General features: G+C 34.7%; 1 protein-coding gene across 1 annotated transcript in view; it reads right to left on the reverse strand.

Annotated features, from left to right (window-relative positions):
• The window catches only part of LOC136039075 (transportin-3-like), a 94,511-nt gene that overhangs the window by 58,944 nt on the left and 16,604 nt on the right, over positions 1-18,963 (reverse strand). Inside the window, exons 5-9 of the mRNA XM_065722562.1 lie at positions 17,492-17,658; positions 9,850-9,991; positions 5,653-5,799; positions 2,802-2,995; positions 1,464-1,603 (exon numbers count right to left, since the gene is read on the reverse strand). Of these exons, the coding sequence (XP_065578634.1) occupies positions 1,464-1,603; positions 2,802-2,995; positions 5,653-5,799; positions 9,850-9,991; positions 17,492-17,658 (790 nt within the window). The remainder of the gene's footprint in view (positions 1-1,463; positions 1,604-2,801; positions 2,996-5,652; positions 5,800-9,849; positions 9,992-17,491; positions 17,659-18,963) is intronic.

Consider the following 18,963-nt stretch of genomic DNA (forward strand, 5'->3'; position numbering starts at 1 on the left):
AAGATTGGGAAGATTGGTAAGCTTCTTCTCTCAATTTTAGCACTGCAATAACAAATAGAGAAATAAACATGTCTTCAAATTGTTACAGACAATTATACACAATAGGCTTCCATTCAAAAAACGTACTCAAACACTACGCTACTCGTAATAGTAACACCGATCAAACAATTTTAGTTAATTAAGCTAATTGTAGAAAACAATTCTGATTTCTGCGGGGGAAGGAGGTTCACAGGTCTTCTGGCAACCACTTTAAGTAGTTATTTCTATCAACATTGCTTCTGAATAATTATCAAGTAAATGGCCTTCAGATCAGACAAGAGTCCTTCACACTTAAAATTAGTGTAAAAGGTAATGAAGTTCAATACATTACCACATCAGTAAAAGTAAACCTCGAAAGTGATAGGTGCCAGTATACTTGGGAATATCCCTAGCCCCAGCTCAGCAGACAAGGCTGTCAACTTCTCTGCTGATCGGAGTCAGCCCATCAGTATGTTTAAGAATACAAGTCAATTAAGTATTTAGGTATTCCTAAATACTTAAATTGACTTGTATTCGACTGTATATGACTTGCATGGTATTGTAAATTGATTTTGACGCCAACCTAGGGGCAAAACAAAAGGGAAAAGCATGAGCATACAGTATTCACTTTATGACACCATAAGTGAGTCAAATGAAGAAATTCGCAGGAGTTTCCTTCCAAAGATTAGCATAGGCGTTCAACTAGGTCGTCGCAAAGGATCGAATTGAAATAGGGATAATTTGAGGTCGGATAAAACGTACACTATCAAACATAAATATTTCTCAGTATCACTGTCAGATGGAGCTAAAACTGTTAAAAAAAAAAAAAAAATTGACTGCATAGCCCCTTCGAAAATAATTTTAGGTACTAATTTAAGGGCCAGATTAGATTTTTGAATGAACGAAGTCATGTTTTGTTTACATATCCAACTTCATGCTAGTACTAAACAAAAAACATATCAAACTGATAATCAGATCGCAATTTATATGGATTTACAAGACAGTGCAGTAGCGCAGGCAGTGCAGCATCAGTGCTGTCAAAAAAAGAAAAAAAAAGGATAACACTAGCTCTAAAATTAAAACAGCTTCAGCCGATTCAATCAAAAAGCAAAAACACCACCAAATCCTTATTCGGAGACTCTAAAAAACGTCGATATATTTCACTTCGAAGTTGGATTTCAATTTCTAGTTATACGACCTTCCCATAGTTTTGGTACAATCTATCAAACAAGGACAACAAAAGCACAAAAACTCTACTTTTTTTTTACAGTAGCAGTTTGGTCTTTATGAGGTATTCACTTCTTTCCCCATTCATCCTTCTCTAAAATAAACGTTCTTAATACCTACTGCAGAAATTAAAACACACTAGCTATATTAGCCTGATGGTCCTTGTTCATTATCTTTTACTTACAATGAAACACTTTTCAAAAGTTTGGTTGTATTACCTAAGTACTCTGGGTGGTGATTAATCCAGTCAGGCATTTCTGAGATAAGCCATAGCGATGTATGACGCACGCATATGTGAGCCTCGTGAGGAAGGCTCAATATTGCTTGAAGGACACCTGGAATTACTTCACTCTCATCCCTAAAAAAGAACAATCCTCTGTAACGGTAAGACAGTACTTATAAAAGCATTGACAGTGCTGTTACTGCACTGATCAAAGGGTAAGGCAAGTAAAGCCATGTGTTGAGTGGATTGGTGTTAGGAGTTAAGAAGAAGAAAAAACGAATTTGGCTTAAATCTCCTACTCCTGTCATCTTTATCTTCTATCTGAGATGATCAAAGCTAGAAGAAGACGAAAAAAGAGTTGATTTTTTTCTACATCTCATATCTTCCTCTATTGTTCTCTATCAAACTCTTAAATATTTTTGATTATTAAAATTAAATAATTAATTATTTAAAATATTAATATATTAAAATATTTGACAAAGCAATGAATCTATAGGTGTAAAATAGGTGCGAATACATTATGGCCGTATCTAGGATTTTTGTTCGGGGGTACAAAAAACCTAAGAAAAAATACTTCAAATTTTTTCATATGGATTTTTGTTACAGTTTTACGAGTCAGACAAACATTTGTTATTTTTTTTTTGGGGGGGGGCAAAGAGCAACTAATCTATTTATTCTTCAAGAGTCCTGTTGTAGCTGTTAGCGATGTACAGGGAATCAAAAACAACAACTTTAATGTTAAATATACAAAATGGCGGTTTTCATACATGAATAAACCTAAGAAGGGTCCAAGGGAAAAATATGCTGAGGACATTTTGATATATTCAATTCTTTAAAAATGTTTTTAAATTGGGAAAATGAGTAAAAATGTTTCGAAATGGGTAAAGACATTTTTATTTTCATTTTCTTAGTGCTATGCTTTTTCTTCTTCAGAATTTGCGCGCAGATATTTCTGACGTCTGCAGAGATGACTTCTGTCGGGCACCAAAAGTGGCTAAAAAGCCACACGGTATGATTATAACAACGAAATAAAATATTTCAAGCACAAATATAAACATTTTCACTGCTATTCGGTATTAAGCATACATTTATGTTTGCTATTTTCCTTTAAAATAGCGTAGCTAAATACGTAAGTCAATGGACAATATGGAGAAATTACACTACCTTTCTAGATAAACCAGTGACAAAACTTATTAAATATTTTTTTTGCATTTTTTTTATATGTACCAAACAACTCCAGCTAAAATTTTTTTTATCAGCATTAAATTTTAGGTACTAATAACTGCAAAATATGATGATACAGATAAGGAAGAAAGAAGAAAGAAATGCTTACGGTAACAGATTTCTGGCAACTGCACCCATCATGAACAAGGCAGCTTCTGTAACCTCCCAAGAACTCCCAGTCAGTGATAAACAACAGTGTCTAAATACAGAGGTCGAGCCAACAATAAAAGCAACGTCTTTAACTAAATCTACGATGCGCCTCCTAAAGTCAGCGAACTCATCCGTTTCATCTAATATGCCTTCCTAAAAATGAATAGCAGAAACATTAGGTGTATAGTGCACTTTTAAATTGGCAAAAGAATAATCCAATTCGACATATAATGGAAACCGAATTAGAAAAAAGAAAAAAGAAAAAAAAATAGACAAATAGGCAAGTATCATCAACCCCCGCAAGGAACCAGGCCTGAAGACTTATAAGGATTACCCCCCATATTTACAGAGAATTATTTTAAATATTTTTTTGTTATTCACAAAAGCACGTAGATGTGACAAATTCCTGATGTATATAACATAAGCTACTACAGTGTTACAGATACAGTTTTTCGAAATTGATTTTATTTCAAAAAATTTTTTTTTTTAAATTACAAAAAGTTTTTAACCACATGAATTTCCTTTGAAATGAGCCATTAAACAACTCTCTACGATGTTCCAGTGCCAAGCTATCTGAGGTAAAAACAAAGAAAGAAAAAAAAAAGATATCGTATATGCATAATATCGTGGTTGGTGCAACTTTTCTTGATTTTCAAGCCAATATATTTCCCTTGTTGTTCAAGCTAAGGCTTGGTAAGTTTCCTATACAAAGGTTTCGGAAAAGGCGGTCCTAATTTTGTACTTCTTGTTTTGATCCGACTCTATTTTTAGAAGTTACAGGTGTCAGATTAACGACACTAGAAGTTACAGGTTATTATATTTCTTAGTATTGGACATGATGGTCTTTTACTAGGTTGCTAGCTATCGCTGCAACCCGGATAAGTGTCCTTCCTTACCATGGAGCCATACGGGGGTGGCTTTGTTGAATATCAAGCAATGTTACCTTTGGAGAATTCTTGCCAGTTATAAGAGATGACCACCTGGATTTTGTAATTTATCTAATCACCAAAACTAGTGACACATCATCAATGAATTGATGGCACTGCAATTTTTGCTACAAAGATCGTTCCCCCCTAAAACGTGACAATCATTATCTCAAAATTTTGTGTTAGACGATTTCAATTTTCTTTTAATGCCAGTTGGTCCTAGGGTGATTGATAATCATACAACTTGTAAGGAATGCATATGCTTCCTTTGGAGGGGGGTGGGGTGTAGGAGGAAAATAAAAAAATCAAGTGAAAACCCTTAGAAGAATTTGCCTATTCGAAATATACAATAGAAATAGGCTAGTCTCGTATGAAAAGATGCTTCAGGAACTACCCAATCAAAACTTCTAACCAGGGCCGTATCCAGGTTTTTTTCGGGAGGTGTTCAAAATGGATTTTTAATCGGGGGAGAGGGCTTAAAAAAAATATTAAAAAACGCATCAAAATTTTTTTCTATATTCTTTTTTGTACGTTTTTGCGAGTCAGACAAACATTTCGGGGGGGGGAGGGGTTCAAACCCCCTAGCTCCCTACCCCTGGATATGGCCCTACTTCTAACCGTTCGAATTTTGGGGTAATTTAGTATGAGAGTTCCGGAAACACAAGGTAAAGAAGTCGAAAATTGGAATTATTCATTCAATCAACAAATTATTCACCACAGTATTGTACGTGGTAAAAAAAATCTGCCTATTTTTTTGACATGTATCCCCTTGAGGGACACTAGGAAAGTACTTTGATATTTCAAATAGCAACGTCTATAAAATGTTACACATTAGGAAAAAAAATGAGCAGTAATAGGTTTTGTCAGAAACTTACTATCTTTATGAACATTTAAGGGTTGTAATAAATGAATTTCAGTTTTAAAAAGCTGTTGATCAAAATCTTCTTATTTTTAGTGTAACTTCCAAATATTACAATAATCCTTCGAAGTTTATCTTAGCGGAACTTAGATACTTTCGCTTACTGACTTTATTAAAATAAAGCAGAAGGCGCATAAGTATTAGCAAATTGAACCCAAAATTTGGTTTAATACAGAAGTTATTTCACGATGGCAAGAATGTTAACGATGTTAAAGCGAATTGATTCGAACTTGATGAAAAATATTGCAATGATTTCGATCCCACTCACTTGCTCCATGAGCTCAAAGATATGAAAAAAAAAAAAATTAAACATCGACGCATTTCCTTAAAGAAACTTATAGGTGTGTCAAAATTAATTGTGCAATACGGGATGATGGGGTCTTCGCAAAGGTAAGAGTTGTCCATCAAATATTATTGTCGATTGCAGGGTCAGGGGCCAGTGATGAGCGGTCATTTAGTAAACGTAAACTAATACTAACGCACCTCAGATCGATCATGGGCCAGGAGCGACTAAATGATTTAGTATTAATGAGCATAGAACGCGGATAGTTAGAAGCAATCTATTGGGATGAGATAGTTAATAATTTTGCAGGGGATAAAGTAAGAAAAATCGGATTTAAACAAATGGAAAATGTTGTTGATGAGTGAAAGTTTTGTCAAAAAGTTGGCCTGAAAATTTTGAGGAGAAAGGGAAGGGGCGCAAACGAATATTAGGCCCCGGGCAAAAGAGGGGCTAGAATCGTTACTGGCAGGACCAAGTGAATAAAACTTTAAAAAATCAGATAAAATCCTGAAAATCTCTAAGGTACCACATGATGAACAATGATTCGCGTTTAAAAATGTAAATTACTGTCAAAGTGATGGTTATTAAAAAAAAATCAATTAATGATGAAAAAAAGTCCAATGAGACAAGAGCACTGAAAGCGAATATGTGATAAATATAAGAAAAAACCAACGAAACTCACATGATCCGGCTCAATCTGGGCGTGCTTTTGCAAACACTGCAATAACCTTTCAATAGGTCTTCTAAACACCTCTGTTAAGCGATCCTGGTTACGCTGATATATTTCTTCTGATAGCTTGTACCAGAAACCAAAGGTTATTTCAACAACCTAGAAAACAAATAGAAAGAAAACAAAAAAATGGCGCACCGTTACAAATATTGCACTAAAGGATGATAGAAGAGAGAGAGAGAGAGAGAGAAGAGAGAGAGAGAGGAGAGAGAGAGAAGAGAGAGAGAGAGAGAGAGAGAGAGAGAGAGAGAGAGAGAGAGAGAGAGGAGAGAGAGAGAGAGAGAGAGAGAGAGAGAAAGAGAGAGAGAGAGAGAGAGAGAGGCAAAATAGGGTGAGATACAGAGGGAAATAGAGAAAAAGAGATAGAGAGAGAGAGAGGGGAGGGGGATGGAGCTGTAAAGCTAAATTTCTTTGCTTTTTTAATTTTCCGCATTCCAAATGTAAGACATACTTCATTGCTGTCATTCAATATAAGCTTTAAACTTCCAGAAGACTTCCACTTATAATAAATTTTTCAATTGACAAAATCATTTGTTTGCCACCCCCTTAAAAATACCAGAATAATATCAATAAGAGTGTAACAAGAGGTAGACTTTGGAGGACGGACGGCAGGGTTTGGCAATGGTGTAGAGACTGTAGATCATTTATTTAAAAATAGACCTAATAATGTAATTACTTTGGAATTTACAAGAAATAAATGTTAATTTTTAATCATAAATACTATCTTCAAAAAATTGAAAGATAGACTTCATTACCTAGCTCTATTTTTAAAATATGAAATAGCAAATTAAAAAAGTGAAATACACAAAATTATAGTTGAATTTATTTTCTCGTAAGACAATTAATAATACAATTAAAAAAATATAGAATCAGATTATATTCCTTAATTTTCCTAAATCTCATATTATGTTTCTTCAACTTATTTGGCAGCTCTAGATTCCAAAAATAGCCAGTTTTCAGTTCAAGACATTTAGCGTTTGTAATAAAAACTGTATTTTCATTCATATTTTCTTTGGCAAGTTATTTTACTAAACATACTAGAGCCCCCCTTCTCGACTTGAAGATTTATTACGTACTGCATTTCAATGGATTAGGCAACTAGAATCTCAGGAGGGTGGCATCAGAGGATTTTTAATTCTAAGAATCAATAGATTGATTTAAAAGGAAAATCAGAGGCTTAATGCCGGTCAGGATTGAAAATAAGAGCTCTGAGTCACAATGTCCATCTAAATATCAAAATTCATTAAGATCCGATCACCCACTCGTAAGTTATAAATACCTAATTTTTTAAAATTTTTCCTCTCCCTTTTGCCCCCCAGATGGTAGAATCTGGAAAACGACTTTATCAAGTCAATTTGTGCAGCTCCCTGACACGCCTACAAATCTTCATCGTCCTAGTACGTCCAGAAGAACCAAACTCGCCAAATCACTGGACTCCTCCCCTTAACTCCCCCAAAGAGAGCGAATCCGGTACAGTTACGTCAATTACGTATCAGGACCTTTGCTTATTCTATCCACCAAGCTTCATCCCGATTCCTCCACTCCAAGTGTTTTCCAAGATTTCCCCCTCCAACTCCCCCCAACTTCAAAAGATCTGGTCGGGATTTGAAATAAGAGCTCTGAGACATGGATTCCTTCTAAATATCAAATTTCATTAAGATCCGATCACCTAATCGTAAGATAAAAATACCCCAATTTTCACGTTTTCCAAGATTTCGGTTTTCCCCTCCAACTCCCCCCAATGTCACAGGATCTGGTCGGAATTTAAAATTAGAGCTTTAAAGCACAAGATCCTTCTAAATATCAAATTTCATTAAGATCTGGTCACCCTTTCGTAAGTTACAAATACCTCATTTTTCCAAATTACCCCCCCCCCCCCAACTCCACCAAAGAGAGCAGATCCGGTTCGGTTATGTCAGTCACGTATCTTAGACAGGTTTTTATTCTTCCCATGCAGTTTCATCCTGATCTCTCCGCTTTAAGAATTTTCTAAGATTTCCGCCCCCCCCCCCCAACTGCCCCCCCCCAATGACGCTGGATCCAGTTAAGATTTAAAATAAGAGCTTTGAGACACGATATACTTCTAAATATCAAATTTCACTGAGATCCGGTCACCCGTTCGTAAGTTAAAAATGCCTCATTTTTTCTAATTTTTCAGAATTAACCCCCCCCCCCCCAACTACCCCAAAGAGAGCGGATCCGTTCTGGTTATGTCAATCAAGTAGGAATTGTGCTAATTTATCCCACCAAGTTTCATCCCGACCCCTCCACTCTTAAGTGTTTTCCAAGATTTTAGGTTTCCCCCTTCCATCTCCCCCCCCCCAATGTCACCAGATCCGGTCGGGATTTAAAATAACAGCTCTGAGATACGATATCCTTCGAAACATCAAATTTCATTAAGATCTGATCAAACGTTCGTAAGTTAAAAATACTTCATTTTTTCTATTTTTTCCGAATTAACGGGCCCCCCACTCCCCCCAGATGGTCAAATCGGGAAAACGACTATTTCTAATTTAATCTGGTCCTGTCCCTGATACGCCTGCCAAATTTCATCGTCCTAGCTTACCTTGAAGTGCCTAAAGTAGCAAATCCGGGACCGACAGACAGACCGACAGACCGACATAATTTACGATTGCTGTATGTCACTTGGTTAATACCAAGTGCCATAAAAAGCGTATTCTTGCGAAATCTAAATCTTTCACAAGATTTTCTAATAAAAGTGCTAAATTGATCTTTATAGGGACTCCCAATTCTCTGTATTTTGGCCAGCAAAAATCAAAAGACATTTTCAACACAAAAATAGATGGCAAATAGCCTTGATGTTCGGATTGGTAAGGCATGCAAAACCCACACAAAACTTTTTTTGGATGTATCCTAAATCAAAACACATTATTTGCAGTAATTTTGTATCTAGCCTTGCAGCTGTAAGCTCCAATTGTTTTAAACAAACTCGGGACATCTTTGCGTTTTGGACGGCCAAGGGTATAATACTAAAGACTAAGGGAAATTGATTAGAGTTGTAATTCAAGTTGATCTCCAAGAAAAAGCGATCAAAGCCATATAAAGCTACAAAGTAAACCCTAAAGCTGACCGTGCTTTTTAAATTTTGCTCTGTGTGTGCCACCACTGGGAGTACCAGTACTGCCAGTACCATCAACGGTGGTTCTACTGGAAGTGCTTGTGGGATTTATGTCACAGGTATTATCGATTTCTTACTCCAGCTGCAAAATGATATACTGTTAATGAAGCTAGTAGTTTTTAATTCCCTCAAGAGCCATGTTTCGGTTCTAATTCCAGCACTGAATATACACTTCTCTTCTGTTTCCTATTTCCTTATATAAACTGTTATTGAGTTAAATTATTATTATAATTTAACAATATAATTTTCTCTATTAATAAATATATTTATATCTATAATTTCAAAAATGTTAAATTATTATTATACAAGACCTTGTATTGCCAGGCTCAAAATATCGGTAAAATTACATGAGGAAACCAGAGATGTTTTATATTACTCCGTGACTCAAACAGCAGCATCTAACGTCTTCATAAGAAGGTGAAAAGTAAACTTTAAAGAGGGTGGGATTGAGCTAGAATGTTTACCGTTAGAGCACCGTCGCATTAGACATTCATTAAATGAGGGGACAGAGACCAGAAGAAAAGACGCATGGATATCGCCCACAATAGCGGTATTTAGTGTCTAGTTCAGTTTCATTTATATAAAGATTAAATAATTGCACTCATAGCACACTCACAGTCAAACCAAGACAAAAAAAAAGAGAAAAATGCAATTAAATGCCCTTCTTCTCTGCATAAAGGACTCATTCGACCTCATTAAAAAAAGTCACGTCATCAAATTTAATTTAAGTAAATACTCATTAATTCATTGAGATAAGAGATCAGGATCCGTTATACTCAATAGTAATAAATAAATACATAATAATAATATAAGTCAATAATAATATAAATCATAGAAATCAATCTTAAATTTTCTTAGCAAGGAATTTCTTTAAATTTGGCTTGTACGAAAAGAGTGGTAACCTCTAAAAACCTCCGATAGAAATTTCACACCGGTACACATGCGACATGACTCGAAAAAGATTTTTCTAAAATATTTGGGCGTTTCTTTGCCTTTTTTTGAGTCCTTACCTCATATTCAGGATGCTCACAGCAGGCAATTAATATATCTATTAGATCCAAACGTTCTGGTTGATAAACATCATTATCTCCAACGATGTCATATAACTGAGATTCACAGAGGAATGTGAAAATTCGACAGTAATTCATTGCCCTTCAAAGGAAGAAAAGACATAAAGCTTTTTATTTACAAAAACAACACTTGTATACCTACCGGTTTTCTCTATTATAACCTTAATAACTTTGGTTTTCTTACTTTCAGAATCACACGACCTACAAATTTAAGGTGGAAAATACCTAGAAATTTAAGAGGCAAAATTGTTAATATTTAAATCTTAAACTTGTTAGGCGGAAATATAATTGAAGAATAACAGAGAGAACAAATTAAAGAAAAAAGTATTCTCTAAAGCTATTTATTCTTATAAGTTTATCCTTTCCTAGCTCAACAATATTCAATTACACTGACCAGGGAAGCCAAAGCGTAAAGGGGAAATATTATACAAATATGTAGCGATACATTAAGGGGATTCGACATCATAAGTCATTTTGGAAGTCTCAACGTTGGATGACAGTCTCAAAGACAAAGGGTTCATTAGCAAATTTTTCCAGAAAAACAGAGAACTTCTGATGCAATTTCGGTGAAAATTTGCAGGGGATCTTAAATGTATCAACAGTCCGAAAAGCTAACGAGAGGCTAGTTCAAAACAAAGAAAACATATCATCTCTTACTAGTTGCTAAGCAAAATGCTGTCTACTCAATGTACATACAGCATAAATAATGGACATCTTTTGTCGGCAAAATTTCAATTAAAGCGGTTAGCACAACAAGGAACTTCCAAAGCTGTCGAATTATTCGATGATACTACTTTTGAGCTGATTTTTGATTTTTCCAAGCAGGTATTTTAGAATATGTTTATGGACTGCCCTTGCCTGAATTTTAAAAAGAAAATTCAGCTCCATCCAATCAAAAACAAAAGTCAAGCTTTCTACTGACGTAAGTTTCACTAAATCCCAATATCTCTAACTGCGGCACAAAACGGTAGAGGTTAAATGGTCTTTTAAGATTTCCGAGAAAGTAGGTATCGGCTTTTAGTTTTCTGTCAGTTATTCAGACTTTTATCAAAACTATTTAAGTTATGGCAAGACCTCCCAATCCATTCTGAATAGTTTGGTCACAAAAACAAATCCTTTAAGGTATCCAACCCTTAAGGCTTAGCAGAACGAATGCATTGGAGTTAAACTCAATAGAAAATAATGAGCCCCAGCCTCCAACAGATAAATTAAAGGCTACAACCCCTTAATACTTTATCTGAGCCCCTAGAATACTTTATAGATACACTAGCTGATTCTCCTTGGCTGGTCTAATTTACAAGATAATCAGACGACAAATTTTACGCTGTCAACAATTGAATATTCTGAAATATTTCCTTTAAATTATTCGAGTTTTACAGAGAGGGGTGTAATTTACATAAATGTGCACTGATTTGTTCTTTAGAGGTAAAAGTAAAAAGTTTTGTCTCAGAGAAGAAGTCTCCTGCCAAAGACAAGAATCCATATTTTAGGACTAAATTATCCCCTGAGTCGGAGATTAGATAAATATACCGCGTCTTAATCTTTTATCATTGCCTAGACGAAAAGATTATATTAATAGGTGAAGATTGCCAAAATTTCAGATGGTACAGAAGATATTCCAGGTGAGTTCATCATGCCAACTTTTGGGGAATTCGACTGGATTTCCTCCCTCTTCACCTGCAGTTGCGATTCATGTACCATTCAATGTATTTACTGACAATATTATTTCAACCTTCATGGATACAATTATCTCATTGACTGAAAATGCACACTTGAAGAAATCATCATCAATTTTTTAAAATCATCAATTTCTTAAATTCGGGTAAAGATAAGACCCCAGTTACTCGCCAAAGAGGGGTCTATCAAATACCCTGTGATTGCGGAAAATACTATGTCGGCAGGACCCATCAGAATCTAGACAAAAGGTTACAACAGCATAAAAATGACATAGACAAGGCCTTAATTTCAAATGGTTCCAACAACTCCTTTGATTCTGCTCTAGGTTGGCATATATTTAATAATCCGTCCCACATGATACTTTTTGAAAACTCTTCACTCATTAGTAATGATTTGGGAATAAAACAGGTGGTTCGAGAATCAATTGAAATTAATCTCAAAATAAATAAAAATATTTCTTTGAACAGGGACTTGGGGGAATACTCACTAAATTCTTTATACTCAAATTTAATTAAAAATGATCTAACAAAATATTTTACTAAACCAATTTATAATATTACTGAACCAACTACGAAAAGGCCTTTGAGACAGGCTGCTAAACAAGCAAGATTAGCTTTAAGAAATTGCATCTAATCATTTTATTTCTCTTTAGTTTGAATGAGTTTATATTTCTTCATTTCATTCTTTTCACCAGTCCTGGTTGAACTACGCTGAAGTAAGGATGCTAGGGCTATATTTAAAAAAAAATGTTTTAATAAGTGTTTTTATATTCAGTTTTAATTCTCACAATTTGATGTAAGTTCTTTTATATATATATATATATAGTATTGTATTGTGCTGAAGACGGCCCTTGGACATAGGGCCGAAATACCTACATAAATAATTTCCATTGTCTTGAAAAACTTTCCCTATTGTTTCTACGTTGTATTTGTTTGTTATGGAAAGGCAGTGTGGTCTTCGTCGCTATTTTCGTCTAGCTTATGGGGAGCAGTTGACCTATGATATCTTTTATTTTATTAGTCTAGGTAAAAAACATGCTAATATTATCAATCAACAAAAATTTTTAGAATCCTGTAGAAAGGAAAACCTTATTCCCAAGTCTTTAAGATATAAATTACATTTAAATACCCGAAAAGAAGCGCAATTTGCCCATACACTACAGTTAAAAACCCTAGTCCATATTATTAAGGACAAAAAACAGAAACGACATATTATTTCTTCAGAGAGAAAATCGTTGGAAACTTTTTTGCTGGAAAACCTGTCCACCGTTGATTTTGCTCAAGTTGTTAGATTAGAAAGGAATTTGTTTAGCCACGATTTTCGCTTGTCCAAGGAACGCCTCTATAAAAAATTAGAAGGCTTACGAAATGAATCTTCGACGAGAAACCGTATTTATTCTCCAAGATTCACTCCTGGGCCTGCTATCGTTAACCTCTCTTCTAAAACATTGGAACCCCAGGAAATCGAAACACTAGAAAAAGGCCCAAAATTTTCTTTTCTACCGAAACAGGTTCCTGTGGCAGATATAGTTTCCTCTCTAGAGTCCGCTTTGCATAAACACTATCCTTCTGTCTCTAACCCGGATGAAGTTAGATCTGGTCTAATAAATATCCTCTATAATAGCCAAAAAAAGTTTAAGCCTCCTACCAATTCCACACCGGAAAATTTGCATGACATAAAAATACTATCTAATCTCCGAAAAGATCCTTCTATTATAATAACTAAAGCAGACAAAAGCAATTCACTTGTTGTCATGAATACAACAGACTATGACAACAACATTTTTTCGCATTTAAATGACACAATTACATATCAAACAATAACTCATGATCCTACTGATCAGTTCACTAATAATATTATAAATGAATTAAAGCAGCTAAAACAAAATGGTAAAATCACCCCACAACTATACAATAAATTTTTTCCCCGTGGTAGTTTCTGTCCTAAACTCTACGGTTTACCAAAAATACATAAACAGGGTATTCCCTTAAGACCTATTGTAGCTTGTACTAAAGCTCCCGCTGCCAATATTGGAAAATGGCTTTGTGCAGCTTTCAAACCTTTATTGTATTCTCAAAATTCCCATATTCATAACTCAGCAGATTTGATTAAAAAACTTAGCAACACAAGTATTTCAGAAAACACAATAGTTAGTAGTTTCGACATTGTTTCCATGTATACAAATATAGATGTAACTATTTCAGAGGAATTATTAAAAAACAAAATAGAAGAAAATTACCACTTGATCGAGACTTCAGCGACAGGAATTGATTGTGAAGTTTTAATGACTCTTGTTAAAATTTGTAATAAGTTTTCTATGTATTTTCAATTTCGCGATTCTTTTTATCAGCAAAAAAATGGATTACCCATGGGGGCACCTTTATCCGGGCTACTAGCAAATATTTACGTCGAGAATCTTGAGAATTGGGCATTGGATTCTTATTTCCTAAAACATGTCTATTGGGGTCGTTATATGGATGACGTAATTTCACTTTGGAATTATGGAGAAGCTGAACTTCGTGGCTTCTTAGATCATCTTAACACTTATGACCGAAATTTGCAGTTCACCCTTGAAGTTGAAATTGAAAATAAACTACCGTTTTTAGATGTAATAATTATTCGTAATGCTGATGAACTGGATTTTACTATATATCGAAAGCCAACACAAAACAATAGATACCTTCACTTTAATTCAAATCACCCCCCACAAGTTAAAAGAGCAGTTGTAATTTCCCTCATTGATCGTGCCCTAAATATTTGCTCCCATTCATATATAAATGCAGAAATAAATTTTATCAGAGATATTCTTTTTGGTAATGGATACCCCATTCCTTTTGTAAATAAAATAATTAGCCGTAGAATAAAAAGACACTCTTGTAAAATCGAAGAAGATACTTCACAATGTGAGGCTATTGATAAGCCCTCAAATATTGTCTATCTTCCGTATATCCCAAAGATTACAACAAAATTAAAAAATATTTGCACAAAAAATAATCTGTACGTAGTTTTTACTAATAATTTTAAAATCATCAATTTCTTAAATTCGGGTAAAGATAAGACCCCAGTTACTCGCCAAAGAGGGGTCTATCAAATACCCTGTGATTGCAGAAAATACTATGTCGGCAGGACCCATCAGAATCTAGACAAAAGGTTACAACAGCATAAAAATGACATAGACAAGGCCTTAATTTCAAATGGTTCCAACAACTCCTTTGATTCTGCTCTAGGTTGGCATATATTTAATAATCCGTCCCACATGATACTTTTTGAAAACTCTTCACTCATTAGTAATGATTTGGGAATAAAACAGGTGGTTCGAGAATCAATTGAAATTAATCTCAAAATAAACAAAAATATTTCTTTGAACAGGGACTTGGGGGAATACTCACTAAATTCTTTATACTCAAATTTAATTAAAAATGATCTAACAAAATATTTTACTAAACCAATTTATAATATTACTGAACCAACTACGAAAAGGCCTTTGAGACAGGCTGCTAAACAAGCAAGATTAGCTTTAAGAAATTGCATCTAATCATTTTATTTCTCTTTAGTTTGAATGAGTTTATATTTCTTCATTTCATTCTTTTCACCAGTCCTGGTTGAACTTCGCTGAAGTAAGGATGCTAGGGCTATATTTTAAAAAAAAATGTTTTAATAAGTGTTTTTATATTCAGTTTTAATTCTCACAATTTGATGTAAGTTCTTTTATATATATATATATATATATATAGTATTGTATTGTGCTGAAGACGGCCCTTGGACATAGGGCCGAAATATCTAAATAAATAATTTCCATTGTCTTGAAAAAACTTTCCCTATTGTTTCTACGTTGTATTTGTTTGTTATGGAAAGGCAGTGTGGTCTTCGTCGCTATTTTCGTCTAGCTTATGGGGAGCAGTTGACCTATGATATCTTTTATTTTATTAGTCTAGGTAAAAAACATGCTAATATTATCAATCAACAAAAATTTTTAGAATCCTGTAGAAAGGAAAACCTTATTCCCAAGTCTTTAAGATATAAATTACATTTAAATACCCGAAAAGAAGCGCAATTTGCCCATACACTACAGTTAAAAACCCTAGTCCATATTATTAAGGACAAAAAAAAGAAACGACATATTACTTCTTCAGAGAGAAAATCGTTGGAAACTTTTTTGCTGGAAAACCTGTCCACCGTTGATTTTGCTCAAGTTGTTAGATTAGAAAGGAATTTGTTTAGCCACGATTTTCGCTTGTCCAAGGAACGCCTCTATAAAAAATTAGAAGGCTTACGAAATGAATCTTCGATGAGAAACCGTATTTATTCTCCTTAGTTTGAATGAGTTTATATTTCTTCATTTCATTCTTTTCACCAGTCCTGGTTGAACTTCGCTGAAGTAAGGATGCTAGGGCTATAAACTTTCCCTATTGTTTCTACGTTGTATTTGTTTCCTTATTATACAACTAGACATACGAGACCCTTTCGCCTTTTTGATTAATACTGGAATTTTAGATAGCTTTAGGAGCTCAAAAGGATGCACAGTATGCAGCCGGTGCTCAAAATGAAAGGACAAATTTTCGCACTTTTTTCGACAGTGATTTGAAAAACGAGGAAGATTCCTCCAGAGTAGGGGTTCTCAAGTTAATGCATGCTGTTCTATGGAGGACCACAAAGTGATTTCTGCAAAACTATTAAAATCAACCTATATTCTGACTATTCACATTAATATTTGTATAATTATAGTCCTCAAATACTTATTGGGATATACTGCATTAACAATAAATGCTAAATGCTGTTTTTAGGTTTTGTTTTGATCTTTACATTTATTAAAAGTATATTGATGAAAGTGAGCTTAACTTTGATGACGGCATTCTTAAGGAAGGAACATATATTTATTCTCAGCAAAGGCATCTAAAAACTGTTTTCCTCATCTACAAAAATTTGAAAAACCACCGATTTTTTGACAGTCTAATTGTACTCCTCCAATAATGATCTGAGGTCAATTTCACTCAAGAACAGTTTATTTGTTTAACGTATGATAGAGCGGAAAACATGTTTTCTGGAAAGAGCATTATAGAAATTTTTGGATTACAATGACAGGATTTTATCCTAACGTTTTAAAATAGCTCTAATGGGCTGACCGTTCAAAACTACATATGAATGTGAAACAGATTTTTCAACACTCCTTACTCACAGACAAATGACTAGAGAGCAAAGGGGACCACCAAAATAAGGAAACAAATCCATTTATAGGAGTACTGGTAGTTCTTTGTCTGTAAGGACAGGGTTCAGGTCCTGGTGTCGCTGGTTATTTGGTTGTTAGCGGGGGTCAGCGGTATGACTGCAAGGTCAGCCAAGTGTCGACCTACCTTCAAATGAGTACCAGGAGAAACTTGGGGGAGAAACACAGGAAGCGTCGGATGATTTGCCACCAACCACGCATTGCACTCCCGGCCTAAGACGCATAATCAGGAGATCGGTACCTGCGCAACACAGACCACTGGTTGCATGCGAAAAAGTTTTTTTTGGATAACAAAATTTTCCATTACACCGGTTTGGTTGCGTTTCTTACAGACTGAATTTTACATCTTGAGTTTATTGGTACAAGGAAACTCCTTTACTGGACATTACCAGTTTCTTTGAATTGTCAACAAAATCAAGTAATATTTTAGAAACGCTACTGTAAAAATAAAAAGGACTAAGACACTTTGAAAAACATAACGTTGTCCCATAATATTTAGAACAATTTTTTCAGCACACAGTTTGCTGGCGGAAAACAATTCAATTGTAACAACCCTGAATATATTTTCATGTATATACTACACACTCCAACTTTTAACATAGTGGGCTTGTCAGTGTTGTTTATGAATCCTACAGTTCTAAACGCAGACTAAATAAATAAAACAAACGGAAAAAAGAATACCTGTCTGAGTCTTCTTCAACTACGGCATTTGAATACGCATCTCTTAACTCTTTACATTTACCAACGATAAAGTCAGATAAATGCTTTGGCACATTACAACATTCTATCTGTTCTTCAAGTAATGCACAAACTGCGTCAGAAGCTGCCTCATGTACGCGATTTCCTCCCTAAAAGAAGTTTCATACTCAAAAATATAATGTGATTCTTTTTCTTTATTCAATTACAACAGTTTCTATTTACAGTTTATTAAAAATTAAACAACTACAATACTTTGGTTATATCTACTCAAATAACTATCGTGAAATATTGATTCGATGTCAAATTTGACTTTTAAGAAGCTCTGAGAGCAATGCAGTTACCAGATATCCAAATCTGACATAAGGAGAAATATTAGTTCTTGCGGTATGATAAAGGCAAAAGGTTCTAGTCTTACCTGATCAATTCCACTATGAAAAAGAGCGTAGAGCTCCGCATTTGCGATCAAATAGGCTCTCAAGATAACTTTATACGAACGTTCTACAACTTTCTACGCTGTTAAAAAAGAAAAGCTCAGTTGCATACAAATAAAAGCCAATAAGGTAGAAAATAAGAAAAAAATGTGTTTGCAATGAAGAAAAATACGATGAAGAAGAAAATAACTGAAATTCGAAACCAGGAACCGTCAATGTAGTTTTATACTTACATTTCACAACCTTGAATTTCACTGCTAAAAAGTGATCTTCGAAGTACCAAAGACACTGAGAATTAAATATAAATTTTCTAATTGATTAAGTAGAGACCTAGAACAACCAAATATGACAACATAAAAAAAGATAAAATATGACTATGAAAAAAAAGTAACTGCACTTCAATCAAGGTGTAAATTATATCTATATAATAAATGGAGCGTAAGACAGAAGAGGAATAGTGAATATGCCTACGTGAGCAGAGCCAAATCAAAAGAAACAGCGAAGTAACAATAATTGAAAAATTTATCATTCTTTCTACCTCAACAATGGTAAGGATTATTCAGGATCTGCTAAAAAATAATTTGCAAGTGCTAAAACAATTCTTTTGAATTTTTCCCCTTTTTAGAAGACCCTAAGTTGGTAGTGTCGAAGTATCTAGCACTGTTTTCCCTATTCAATGAGCCCCATCTGCTAGCTTCAGACTGGCTTGATCAGGCAACACTCGTCCCTCAAAAGAGTGGTGAGAGTTATCCACCACTCGTCAGCATCAGCGCTAAGTGGTACTTGATCCTGAGAACCAGCACTAATTTTCTATCACCTGGAATTGCTCTATAAGATCTATTTTCTTTCGCCACGGGCGGTGCTTAGAATGTCCGGGGGATTAACCCCCCCCCTTGGCGTGGTTTTGGCAGCCATTACCGACCCAAGTCTGTCAAATTTTGGCCACGAATTCCACAACATACCCTACATCGCGGTAGAGTATCTTGTAGGGTACACTGGGCAGGACGGACAATGGCTGGATGA

The sequence above is a fragment of the Artemia franciscana genome, chromosome 2 (genome assembly GCF_032884065.1).
Source record: "Artemia franciscana chromosome 2, ASM3288406v1, whole genome shotgun sequence".
NCBI lineage: Eukaryota > Metazoa > Arthropoda > Branchiopoda > Anostraca > Artemiidae > Artemia > Artemia franciscana.